At 45.6% G+C, this 14,399-nt stretch overlaps 1 protein-coding gene across 1 annotated transcript in view; it reads left to right on the forward strand.

The window, feature by feature from the left end:
• The window catches only part of LOC137368865 (nipped-B-like protein), a 693,066-nt gene that overhangs the window by 299,236 nt on the left and 379,431 nt on the right, over window positions 1–14,399 (forward strand). The window contains exon 14 of the mRNA XM_068029073.1: window positions 8,075–8,164. Coding sequence (XP_067885174.1) covers window positions 8,075–8,164 — 90 coding nt within the window. The remainder of the gene's footprint in view (window positions 1–8,074; window positions 8,165–14,399) is intronic.

Below are 14,399 nucleotides of genomic sequence, written 5' to 3' on the forward strand. Positions count from 1 at the left end.
GTATATGTGCATAAGTCATTGAAGGTGGCAGAGCAGGTTGAGAGAGCAGTTAATAAAGCATACAGTATCCTGGGCTTTATTAATAGGGGCATAGAGTACAAGAGCAAGGAGGTTATGTGAAACATTGCATCCAGTTCTGAGTGCTGCACTTCAGGAAAGATGTGAAGGCATTGGAGAGAGTGCAGAAAAGATTCACAAGAATGGTTTCAGGGTTGAGAAACTTCTTTTCCGAAGATAGATTGGAGAAGTTGGGACTGTTTACTTGGAGAAGAGAAGGCTGAGAGGAGATTTGGTAGAGGTATTCAGAATCGTGAGGGGTTTGGACAGAGTAAATAGGGAAAAACTGTTCCACTCGTGAAAGGATCAAAACAAGAGGGCACAGATTAAAGATAACTGGCCAAAGAAGCAATGGCGACATAAGGAAAAATTGTTCCACGCGGCAAGTGGTTAGGATCTGGAATGCACTACCTGAGAGTGTGGTGGAGGCAGGATGTAAATAGTGAGAAGGAAAGCCTTAGATTACAGGACGATATAGATGGGCAGAGCAGTGGCAAATGGAATTGAGAAGTGTGAGGTGATGCATTTTGGGAGGACTAACAAGGCAAGGGAATATACAATGGATGGAAGGACCCTTTGGAAGTACAGAGGGTCAGAGGGACCTTGGTGTATTTGTCCATAGATCACTGAAGGCAGCAGCACAGGTAGATAAGGTGGTTAGGAAGGCATATGGGATACTTGCCTTTATTAGCCGAGGCATAGAGTGTAAGAGCAGGGAGATTCTGATGGAGCTGTATAAAACGCTAGTTAAGCCACAGCTGGAGTACTGTGTACAATTCTAGGCACCACATTATAGGAAGGATGTGATTGCACTGGAAAGGGTGCAGAGGAGATTCACCAGGATGTTGCCTGGGCTGGAGCATTTCAGCTATGAAGAAAGACTGGATAGGCTAGGGTTGTTTTCCTTGGAGTAGTGAAGGCTGAGGGGAGACCTGATTGAGGTATACAAAATTATGAGGGGCATGGATAGGGTAGATAGCAAGAAACTTTTTCCCTTAGCGGAGGTGTCAATAACTAGGGGGCATAGATTTAAGGTAAGATGCAGGAGGTTTAGATGGGATTTGAGGAAAAATGTTTTCACGCAGAGGTTGGAATCTGGAACGCACTGCCTGAAGAGGTGATAGAGGCAGGAACCACCACAACATTTAAGAAGTATTTAGATGAGCACTTGAAACGCCATAGCATACAAGGCAATGGGCCAAGTGCTGGAAAATGGAATTGGAATAGATAGATGCTTGATGGCCGGCATAGACACGATGGGCCAAAGGGCCTGTTTCTGTGATGTATAACTCTATGACTCTAGGTTCAATCAAGGCATTCAAAAGGAAATTAGTTATCTGAAAAGGAAGAATGTGCAGGGTTACGGGGAGAAGGTGGGGGGATAGCTAGCACTAAGTAAATTGCTCATTTGAAGAGCCGGTGCAGACAGTTTCTTTCTGTGCTGTAACAATTCTGTGATTCTGTGAAACAAAAGAATACCTGTGGTCAGTTGAGAGGTGGCCACTGGAAACCCGCCACGCCATTTCCCACCTGTCCATGATACAAGTGATTATGCAGTGGTTAAAACTGCAGTTATCATTGCTTATGAGTTGGTACCATAGTTCTTGGAACAAAGGAAATAAGAGCAAGAGTAGGCCATTTGGCTTCTCGGGCCTGCTTCGCCATTCAGCTATATCATGGCTGATCATCCACCTCAATGCCATTTCCACACTATGCCCATATCCCTTGATGCTTTTAATATCTAGAAGTCTATCGATCTCTGTCTTGAACATAGTCAACGACTGAGCCTCCACTGTTGTCTGGGGTAGAGAAGTCCAAAGATTCACTACAGAGTGAAGAAATTCCTCCTCATCTCAGTACTAAATGGCCTACCCCTTATTCTACAACACTGACATCTATCTGGTAATGTGGAAAATTGCACAGGTATTTCCTGTACACAAAAAGCAGGACAAATCCAACCTGGCCAATTACTGCCCCATCAGCTACTCTCAGTCATCAACAAAGTGATGGGAGGTGCTGTCTAACTGTGCTATCAAGCGCCACTTGTTTAGCAATAATCTGCTCACTGTTGCTCAGTTTGTGTTCAGCCAGGGCCACTCAGCTCCTGACCTCATTACAGCCATGTTCCAAACATGGACAAAAGAGCTGAACTTGAGGTGAGGTGTGAGTGACTGCCCTTGACATCAAGGCAGCATTTGAACAAGTGTAGCATCAAGGAGCCTGAGCAAAACTGGAGTCAGTTGGAATCAGGAGGAAAACTCTGCTGGTTGGAGTCTTAACTAGCACAAAGGAAGATGGTTGTGGTTGTTGGAGGTAAATCATCTCAGCTGTATGACATCACTGCAGGAGTTCCTCAGGGTAGTGTCCTCGGTCCAACCATCTTCAACTGCGATATCAATGACCTTTCCTCCATTATAAGGTCAGAAGTGGGGATGTTCGCTGATTGCACAATGTTCAACGCCATATGTGACTCCTCAAATACTGAAGCAGTCCATGTCCAAATGCAGCAAGACCAGGACAACATCCAGGCTTGAACTGATAAGTGACAAGTAACATTGGCGCCACACATGCCAGGCTATGACTATCTCCAGCAAGAGAGAATCTAACCGACGCCCCTTGACAATCAGTGGCATTACCTTTGCTGAATCTCCCACTATCAACATACTGGGCGTTGCCATTGAACAGAAACTGAACTGCATCAGTCATATACTGTGGTTACAACAGCAGGTCAGAGGCTGGGAATTCTACAGTGAGTAACTCCCCTCCTGACTCCCCAAAGCCTGTCCACTTGGAGCAAACTGTCACTTGGAACAGAATTCCCTTCATTATCTTATAAACCTCAATCAATTCACCCCCAATTCTGTATTTCTCTAAATTGTAGAGCCCCAACTCCCTATTTTTTTAAAATTCATTCATGGGTTGTGGGCGTCACTGGCTATGCCAGCATTTATTACCCATCCCTAAGTGCCTTGAGAAGGTGGTGGTGAGCTGCCTTCTTGAACCGCCGCAGTCCATGTGAGGTAGGTACACCCACAGTGCTGTTAGGAAGGGAGTTTCAGGATTTTGACCCAGCGACAGTGAAGGAACGGCGATATAGGTCCAAGCCAGGATGGTGCGTGACTTGGAGGGGAACTTGCAGGTGGTGATCCCATGCATCTGCTACTCTTGTCCATCGAAGTGGTAGAGGTCACGGGTTTGGAAGGTGCTATCGAAGGAGCCTTGATGCATTGCTGCAGTGTATCTTGTAGATGGTACACACTGCTGCCACTGTGCGTCAGTGGTGGAGGGAGTGAATGTTTGTGGATGGGGTGCCAATCAAGCGGGCTGCTTTGTTCTCAATGGTGTCGAGCTTCTTGAGTGTTGTTGGAGCTGCACCCATCTAGGCAAGTGGAGAGTATTCCATCATGCTCCTGACTTGTGCCTTGTAGATGGTGGACAGGCTTTGGGGAGTCAGGAGGTGAGTTACTCGCCGCAGGATTCCTAGCCTCTGACCTGCTCTTGTAGCCACTATTTATATGACTACTCCAGTTCAGTTTCTGGTCAATGGTAGCCCCTAGGATGGTATGTCATGGGTAGATGGTTAGATTCTCTCTTGTTGGAGATAGTCATTGCCTGGCACTTGTGTGGCGCAAATGTTACTTGCCACCTATCAGCCCAATCCTGGAAATTGTCCAGGTCTTGCTGCATTTCGACACGGACTGCTTCAGTATTTGAGGAGCTGCGAATGGTGCTGAACATTGTGCAATCATCAGCGAACATCCCCACTTCTGACCTTATGATTGAAGGAAGGTCATTGTGAAGCAACTGAAGATGGTTGGGCCTAGGACACTACTCTGAGGAACTCCTGCAGTGATGTCCTGGAGCTCAGATGATTGACCTCCAACAACCACAACCATCTTCCTTTGAGTTAGGTATGACACTAAACAGCATAGAGTTTCCCCCCCGATTCTCATAGACTCCAGTTTTGCTAGGGCTCCTTGATGCCATACTCGGTCAAATGCTGCCTTGATGTCAAGGGCAGTCACTCTCACCTCACTTCTCTTTTGTCCATGTTTGAACCAAGGCTGTAATGAGGTCAGGAGCTGAGTGGCCCTGGTGGAACCCAAACTGAGCGTCAGTGAGCAGGTTATTGCTAAGCAAGTGCTGCTTGATGGCACTGTTGATGACACCTTCCATCACTTTACTGATGATTGAGAGTAGACTGATGGGGCGGTAATTGGCCGGGTTTGACTTGTCCTGCTTTTTGTGTACAGGACATACCTGGGCAATTTTCCACATTGCTGGGTAGATGCCAGTGTTGTGGCTATACTGGAACAGCTTGGCTAGGGGTGTGGCAAGTTCTGGAGCACAGGTCTTCTGTACTATTGCTGGAAAATTGTCAGGACCCATAACCTTTGCAGTATCCAGTGCCTTCAGTCATTTCTTGATATCACGCAGAGTGATTTGAATTGGCTGAAATCTGGCATCTGTAATGCTGGGGACTTCAGGAGGGGGCCGAGATGGATCATCAACTTGGCACTTCTGGCTGAAGATTGTTGCAAATGCCTCAGCCTTATCTTTCGCACTGATGTGCTGGGCTCCCCCATGATTGGGGATATTTGTGGAGCCACCTCCTCCAGTTAGCTGTTTAATTGTCCACCACCATTCACGACTGGATGTGGCAGGACTGCAGAGCTTAGATCTGATCCGTTAGTTATGGGATCGCTTAGCTCTGTCTATTGCATGCTGCTTATGCAGTTTGGCATGCAAGTAGTCCTGTGTTGTCGCTTCACCAGGTTGACGCCTCATTTTGAGGTATGCCTGGTGCTGCTCCTGGCATGCCCTCCTGCACTCTTCATTGAACCAGGGTTGGTCTCCTGGCTTGATGGTAATAGTACAGTGCGGAATATGCCGGGCCATGAGGTTCCAGATTGTGGTTGAGTACAATTCTGCTGCTGCTGATGGCCCACAGCGCCTCATGGATTCCCAGTTTTCAATTTCCAGATCTGTTCGAAATCTATCCCATTTAGCATGGTGATAGTGCCACACAACACGATGGACAGTATCCTCAATGTGAAGGCAGGACTTCGTCTCCACAAGGTCTGTGCGGTGGTCACTCCTACCAATGCACTCATGGACAGAAGCATTTGCGGCAGGCAGATTGGTGAGGACGAGGTCAAGTATGTTTTTCCCTCGTGTTGGTTCCCCCACCACCTGCCGCAGACCCAATCTAGCAGCTATGTCTTTTCGGACTTGGCCAGCTCGGTCAGTGGTGGTGCTACCGAGCCACTCTTGGTGATGGACATTGAAGTCCCCCACCCAAAGTACATTTTGTGCCCTTGCCACCCTCAGTGCTTCCTCCAAATGGTGTTCAACATGGAGGAGTACTGACTCATCAGCTGAGGGAGGGCGGTAAGTGGTAATCAGTAGGAGTTCACCTTGCCCATGTTTGACCTGATGCCATGAGACTTCATGGGGTCCGGAGTCGATGTTGAGGACTCCCAGGGAATCTCCCTCCCGACTGTATACCACTGTCCCGCCACCTCTGCTGGGTCTCTCCTGCCGGTGGGACAGGTTATACCCGGGGATGGTGATGGCAGTGTCTGGGACATTGTCTGTAAGGTATGATTCAGTGAGTATGACTATGTCAGGCTGTTGCTTGATTAGTCTGTGGGACAGCTCTCCCAACTTTGGCACAGGCCCCCAGATGTTAGTAAGGAGGACTTTGCAGGGTCGACAGGGCTGGGTTTGCCGTTGTCGTTTCCGGTGCCTAGGTCGATGCAGGGTGGTCCGTCCGGTTTCATTCATTTTCATTGACTTTGTAGCGGTTAGGTACAACTGAGTGGCTTGCTCGGCCATTTCAGAGGGCATGTAAGAGTTAACCACATTGCTGTGGGTCTGCAGTCACATGTAGGCCGGACCAGGTAAGGACGGCAGATTTCCTTCCCGAAAGGACATTAGTGAACTAGATGGGTTTTTACAACAATCGACAATGGTTTTATGGCCATAAGACTAGCTTTTAATTCCACATTTATTCGTTAAATTCAAATTCCACCTTCTGCTGTGGTGGGATTTGAACCCACGTCACCAGATCAATACCCTGGGTCTCTGGGTTACTAGTCCAGTGGTAATACCACTACGCCATCGCCTCCCCCTATCTTGACAACTAAGATTTTTTTTTTACTGAGAATTAGACTGGTGCTTCTCTCTACCCTTTCCAGAGCCTCAATATCATCCACTATTGAGGCAGTATTCCAAGTGAGACTTGACCAAGATCTTGTACAAGGAAAAAGTATTGTGATGAAAGGTCATCAACCTGGAACATTAACTCTGTTTTTCTCTCTCCACAGATACTGCCAGACCTGCTGAGTGTTTCCAGCATTTTCTGATTTTTTTTTAAATAAAAAAATATGCTTTAGAATCATAGAATGCTTACAACACAGAAGGCTGCCATTCAGCCGATCGTGTCTATGCTGGCTCTCGGGGAGCAGCTCAGGCTAGTCCCACTCCCACGCCTTTTCCCCATACCCAGCAAATATTTTCTCTTCATATAATTATCAAATTCCCTTTTGAAAGCCATAATTGAATATGCCTCCAGGAGATTTTCAGGCAGTTCGTTCCAGGTCCTTTGTCTTAGTCACTCGTCCAATGCTTGCAGTTCTGGTCACTGCATTACAGGAAGGATATAATCACACTAGAGAGGGTACAGAAAAGATTTACGAGATTCTGCCCACAATGGAGAATTTCAGCTATGAAGAAAGCTTGTATCGGCAGGGTTTGGTTTCTTGGCAACAGAGGAGGCTGAGGGGAGATTTAATTGAGTCATAGTCATTTATGGCATAGAAGGAGGCCATTCGTCCCATTGAGTCCATGCCGGCTCTGCAGAGTCCAGTCAGTCCTGCTGACCCACTCACTCTCCGTGGCCCTGCAAGTTCATTTCCTTCAAGTGCCCAGCCAATTTTCTTTGAAATTATTGATTGTTTCCTCTTCTACCACCCTTATGGGCAGCGAATTCCAGGGGAATTGAGGTGTATAAAATTATGAGGTGCCCAGATGGAGAATATAGGAAGGACCTACATCAGTTAAGCTGACGGGTCAGTAACCAGGGGTCATAAATTTAAAGTAATTGGTGGAAGGTTTAAAGGGGGGTTTTAGCATTCTTTTCACCCAGAGGTGTTGTGGTCTGGAACTCGCTGCCTGAAAGGGTGGTAGAGGCAGAGATACTCTGCATTTAGAAAAAACACTTGGATATGCACTTGAGTTGCTGTAACCTTCAAGGCTACGGACCAAGAGCTGGAAGGTGGGATTAGACTGGATAGCTCTTCTGGCCAGCATGAATATGAGGTCAAAATGCCCACCTGATGAAAGGTCAGCTTGCTGTACTGTAATCTTTGCTTCAATGAATGCTTCCCAACACTGTTTAATCTACCTATTGCTTCTTTGCATTGCTCATGTACCTTTAAAGATGCATGCATTAGAATGACCAAATCTCTCTCTCGCTTCACCTTTATTAATGTTTTCCTGAAGTTTATATGTATGTTGAACGTTTGTCGTGTCCACATGCACAGCACTGCACTTTTCCAAATTAAACACCATTTGCCATTCATAGCCCAAGCTAACAACATATGAAGATCCACCTGAAGCAGGCGAGTATTTTCTACAGTCCTAAAACTCGCACAAATTTTAGTATCATCTGCAAATTTGCAGGTTGTGTTCCCAGCACCTACATCTCGATCATTAATAAAAATAGTAATTTGCAGCGGTCCCAACATTGATCTCTGGGGGACGCAACTGATGACTTTGTCTCCCAAGAGAATGGTACTGGAGATATGGGGCTTCAGCTATGTGGATAGACTGGAGAAGTTGGTTGTGTTCTCCGTAGATTGAAGAAGATTAAAGGAAGATTTAAAATCATGCAGGGATTCATTATATGTTTCTGTATATTTAACTGATTGCAATTTTTGATGACTGAAGGAAATGAAATATTAAACCAAATGCAATACAATCTTTTCAATACATGTCTGTTACTGTTTTACAGAAATGATGGACTCGTCAACATTCAAACGATTCACAGCCACAGTCGAAAATATCCTGGAAAACTTGGAGGACATGGACTTTACTGCATTAGGTATGTGTTGACTTTCCACTGCTAAGGCACTTCGTTGGTGAGTTATGAACTAGAGGCATAAATCTCAATAAAAGAATGAAGGCAGATATACGGTGTGCCTTACCATAAAATGATGTAAGCAGAATGCACAATAACATTTCAAGGGCTTGTGAATTAAAGGAAAAGTAGTGGGGTATGTTGATAGGACAGGAAAAAGGGACTAAGGGGGGGGAAACAGGCTGAATGAGGAAAAGGCAGGAAATGGGACTGGGGGGGTTGCTCTTTCAGAAACACAGCATGGTGGCTATATGCCCCTCTGGTTTATGCTATGTCTGTAAAATATGTGTCTCATTTTTAGAGGTGCTGGTGGGGCAATTATCCTGGACTAATAATCTAGGGAAACAAAAGCAAAATACTGCGAATGCTGGAAATCTGAAATAAAAACAGGAAATGCTGGAAATACTCAACAGGTTTTTTTAATTCATTCGAGCGAGGGATAAACCGAATAATTACAGGCCAGTCAGTCGAACCTCAGTAGTGGGCAAATTATTGGAATCTATATTGAGACAGGATAAACTGTCACTTAGAAAGGCGTAGGTTAATCAAGGATAGTCAACATGGATTTGTTAAGGGAAGATCTTGTTTGACCAACTTGATCAAATTCTTTGAAGAAGTAACAAGAAAGATAGATGAGGGTAGTGCAGTTGATGTGGTCTAAATAGATTTTAGCAAGGCCTTTGAAAAGGTCTCACATGGCAGACTGGTTTAAAAAAAAAACTCCCATGGGATCCAGGAAAATGCAGCAAGGTGGATACGAAATTGGCTCTGTGGCAGGCAACAAAGGGTAATTGTTGACAGGTGTTTTGGCGACGTGAGGGCTGTTTCCAGTGGTGTTCCGCAGGGCTCAGGACTGGGTCCACTGCTTTTTGTGGTATATATTAACGATTTGGTCGTAAATGTAGGGGGCATGATCAAGACGTTTGCAGACGACACAAAGATTGACGTGTGGTAGATAGCGAGGAGGATAGCTGTAGGCTGCAGGAAGATATTGATAGCCTGGTCAGATGGGCAGAAAAATGGCAAATGGAATTCAACCCAGAGAAGTGTGAGGTGATGCATTTGGGGAGGTCAAACAAGGCAAAGGAACAAATGATTAATGGGAAAAGACTGAGAAGTGCAGAGGAAGTAAGGGACCTTGGAGTGAATGTCCACACATCCCTGAAGGTAGCAGTGCAGGTCAATAAGATGGTTAGGGTGACATATGGAATCCTTTCATTTATTAGCCGAGGTATAGTATACAAGAGCAGGGAAGATATGCTGGAACTATATAACTCATTGGACAAGCCGCAACTTCAGTATTCTGTGCAGTTCTGGTCACCTCATTACAGAAAGGATGTAATTGCACTAGAGAGGGTACAGAGGAGATTTACGAGGATGTTGCCAGGACTGGAAAACAGCAGCTATGAGGAAAGATTGGATAGGCTGGGGTTGTTCTCCTTGGAACAGAGAAGGCTGAGGGGAGATCTGATTGAGATGTACAATATTTTCAGGGACCTGGATAGAGTGGAGGTGAAGGGTCTATTCACCTTAGCAGAGAGGTCAGTGACTAGGAGTCTTAGATTTAAAGTGATTGGCAGAAACATTAGAGAAGAGATGAGGAAAAACTTCTTCACCCAGACGGTGGTGGTGGTCGAAAACATACTGCCTGAAAGGGTAGTTGAGGCAGAGAGCCTCAACTCATTCAAAAGGAGTCTGGATATGCACCTCAAGTGCCGTAAGCTGTCGGGCTACGGACCAAATGCTTTGCCCCGACCAATGAAGGCAAGCATGCCATCTGCCTTCTTGACGACCTTATCCACATGTGTTGCCACTTTCAGTGACCTGTGGACCAGATCTCTCTGCCTGTCAATACTCCTAAGGGTTCTGCCATTTACTGTATAATTCCCACCTGTATTAGACCTTCCAAAATGCATTACCTCACATTTGTCCAGATTAAACTCCATCTGCCATTTCTCCCTCCACGTCTCCAACCGATCTATATCCTGCTGTATCCTCTGACAATCCTCATCACTATCCGTAACACCAGCAACCTTTGTGTCGTCCGCAAACTTACTAATCAGACCAGCTACATTTTTCTCCAAATCATTTATATATACTACAAACAGCAAAGGTCCCAGCACTGATCCCTGCGGAACACCACTAGTCGCAACCCTCCATTCAGAAAAGCACCCTTCCACTGCTACCCTCGGTCTTCTGTGACTGAGCCAGTTCTGTATCCATCTTGCCAGCTCACCTCTGATCCTGTGTGACTTCACCTTTTGTACCAGTCTGCCATGAGGGACCTTTTTAAAGAATTTACTGAAGTCCATATAGATAACATCCACTGCCCTTCCTTCATCAATCATCTTCGTCACTTCCTCAAAAAACTCAATCAAGTTAGTGAGACACAACCTCCGTTTCACAAAACCATGCTGCCTCTCACTAATAAGTTCATTTGTTTCCAAATGGGAGTAAATCCTGTCCCGAAAAATCCTCTAATAATTTCCCTACCACTGACGTAAGGCTCACTGGCCTATAATTTCCTGGTTTATCCTTGCTTCCCTTCTTAAACAAAGGAACAACATTGGCTATTCTCCAGTCCTCTGGGACCTCACCTGTAGCCAATGAGGATACAAAGATTTCTGTCAAGGCCCCAGCAATTTCTTCCCTTGCCTCCCTCAGTATTCTGGGGTCGATCCCATCAGGCCCTGGGGACTTATCTACCTTAATGCTTTGCAAGACGTCCAACACCACCTCCTTTTTGATAACGACATGACCCAGACTATCTACACTCCCTTCCCTAGACTCATCATCCACCAAATCCGTCTCTTGGGTGAATACTGATGCAAAGTACTCATTTAGTATCTTGCCTATTTCCTCTGGCTCCACACATAGATTCCCTCCTCTGTCCTTGAGTGGGCCAACCCTTTCCCTGGTTACCCTCTTGCTCTTTATATATGTATACAAAGCCTTGGGATTCTCCTTAATCCTGTTTGCCAATGACTTTTCATGATCCCTTTGAGCCCTCCTGACTCCTTGCTTTAGTTCCTTCCTACTTTCTTTATATTCCTCAAGGGCTTCGTCTTTTTCCAGCCTTCTAGCCCTTATAAATGCTTCCTTTTTCTTTTCGACGAGGCTCACAATATCCCTCGTTATCCAAGGTTCCCGAAACTTGCCAAACCTATCCTTCTTCCTCACAGGAACATGCTGGTCCTGGATTCTGATCAACTGACGTTTGAAAGGCTCCCACATGTCAGATGTTGATTTACCCTCAAACAGCTGCCCCCAATCTAAATTCTTCAGTTCCTGCCTAATATTGTTATCATTAGCCTTCCCCCAGTTTAGCACCTTCACCCAAGGACTACTCTTATCCTTATCCACAAGTACCTTAAAACTTATGGAATTATGGTCACTGTTCCCAAAATGCTCCGCCACTGAAACTTTGACCACCTGGCCGGGCTCATTCCCCAATACCGGGTCCAGTACGACCCCATCCCTAATTGGACTATCTACGTATTGTTTCAGGAAGCCCTCCTGGATGCTCCTTACACCCACCACCACAACCCTGTTACCTTTACATCTTTCCAAAATCTGTGTACATATCATCTGCTCTACCTCCTGCTGGCTGTTGGGAGGCCTGTAGTAAACCCCCAACATCGTGACTGCACCCTTCCTATTCCTGAGCTCCACCCATATTGCCTCACTGCATGACCTCTCCGAGGTGTCCTCCCGCAGTACAGCTGTGATATTCTCCTTAACAAGTAATACAACTCACCCACCCCTTTTACATCTCTCCCTATCCCGCCTGAAGCTTATAAATCGCAGAATATTTAGCTGCCAATCCTGTCCTTCCCTCAACCAATGCATCCACTATTTCTAGTGCCACTTTCTTAAGTACTCTGGGATGCAGACCATCATCAGGCCCTGGGGATTTATCGGCCTTCAATCCCATCAATTTCCTCAGCACCATTTCTCTACTAATACTGATTTATTCCTCTCTCTCACTAAACTCTGTGTTCTCCAACATTTCTGGTATGATATTTGTGTCCTCCTTTGTGAAGACAGAACCAAAGTATGCATTTAGAAATGTAGCCATTTCTTTGTTCCCCATAAGAAATTCACCTGTTTCTGACTGTAAGGGACCTACATTTGTCTTCAATCTTTTTCTCTTGAGATACTTATAGAAACTTTTACAGTCAGTTTTTATGTTCCCCGCAAGCTTGCTCCCGTACTCTATTTTCCCCTTCTTAATCTATCCCTTGGTCCTCCTTTGCTGAATTCTAAACTGCTCCCAATCCTCAGGTCTGTTGTTTTTCCTGGCAAATTTATATGCCTCTTCCTTGGATCTAATGCTATCTCTAATTTCCCTTGTAAGCCATGGTTTAGCTACCTTTCCCATTTTACTTTTGCGCCAGACAGGGATAAACAATTGTTGCAGTTCATCCATGCGCTCTTTAAATGTTTGCCATTGCTGATCCACCGTCATCCCTTTAAGTAACGTTTCCCAATCCATCACAGCCAACTCGCGTCTCATACCATCGTCATTTCCTTTATTTACTAAGTTTCAGGACCCTGGTCTGAGACTCAACTACGTCACTCTCCATCTTGACGAAGAATTCTATGATATTATGGTCGCCCATCCCCAAGGGGTCTCGCACAACTGTATTGTCAATTATTCCCCTCTCATTACACAATACCCAGTCTAGGATGCCCTGTTCTCTAGTTGGTACCTCAACGTATTGGTGCAGAAAACCATCCCGTATACACTCCATGAATTCCTCCTCTACGGTATTGTGACTAATTTAATTTGCCCAATCTATATGCAGATTAAGGTCACCCATAATTACAGATGGTCCTTTATCGCATGCATCTCTAATTTCCTGTTTAATGCCATTCCCAACATCAACACTACAGTTTGGGGGTTTATATACAACCCCCACTAACGTTTTTTGCCCCTTATTGTTTCTCAGCTCTACCCACACAGATTCCACATTGTCAGAGTTAATATCTTTCCTCACTGTTGCGTTAATTTCCTCTAACCAACAATACAACTCCACCGCCTTTTACTTTTTGTCTGTCCTTCCTAAATATTGAATACCCCTGGATGTTCATTTCCCATCCCTGGTCACCTTGCAGCCATGTCTCCATAATCCCGACTATATCATACCCGTTTACATCTATTTGCACGATTAATTCATCCACTTTATTGCGAATGCTCTGCGAGTTAAGGCACAGAGTCTTAAGGTTTGACTTTTTAACATTACTTGCCCCCTTCCCGCTATTTTTCACTGTGGCCCTGTTTGATTCTGGCCCTTGATTTCTCTGCCTATCACTTTTCTTATTCCTCTTACTGTCTTTTGTTCTTGTCTTTGATCCCCCCTCCTCTGACTCCTTGCAAAGGTTCCTATCCCCCTGCCATTTTAGTTTCAACCCTCCCAACCACTCTAGCAAATACTACCCCTCGGATATCTGTCCCGATCCTGCCCAGGTGTAACCCGTCCAGTTTGTACTGGTCCCACCTCCCCCAGAAGCGGTCCCAATGTCCCAGGAATCCACAGGATGTATTGACCGCATCCACTGCAGTACCCTCATCAATCCTTCGTGTTATTTCCTCAAAAATGCTATTAAGTTACCTTCCCTTAACAAATCCATGCTGACTATCCCTGATTTTCTAAATGGCAGTTTATCCTGTCCCTCAGAATAGATTCTAATAATTTACCCACCACCGAGCTCAGGCTGTCCGGCCTATAGTTATTTTGCCGATCCCTCACACCCTTTTTCAACAATGGTACAACATAGAGTTATACAGCTCAGTGGGCGGCGCAGTGGTTAGCACCGCAGCCTCACAGCTCCAGCGACCCGGGTTCGATTCTGGGTACTGCCTGTGTGGAGATTGCAAGTTCTCCCTGTGTCTGCGTGGGTTTCCTCCGGGTGCTCCGGTTTCCTCCCACCTCCAAAAGACTTGCAGGTTGATAGGCAAATTGGCCATTGTAAATTGCCCCTAGTGTAGGTAGGTGGTCGGAGAATAGTGGGGATGTGGTAGAGAACATGGGGTGAGTGTAGGGTTAGTATAAATGTTGGTCGGCACAGACTCGTTGGGCCGAAGGGCCTGTTTCAGTGCTGTATCTCTAAATAAAAAAATTAAAAAAGCTGGTCATCGAGCGCCGATGTATTCTAATCCAATTTTCCAGAACTTGGCCCATAGCCTTGAATGCTG

The sequence above is a fragment of the Heterodontus francisci genome, chromosome 4, assembly GCF_036365525.1.
Source record: "Heterodontus francisci isolate sHetFra1 chromosome 4, sHetFra1.hap1, whole genome shotgun sequence".
In the NCBI taxonomy this organism is placed as follows: domain Eukaryota; kingdom Metazoa; phylum Chordata; class Chondrichthyes; order Heterodontiformes; family Heterodontidae; genus Heterodontus; species Heterodontus francisci.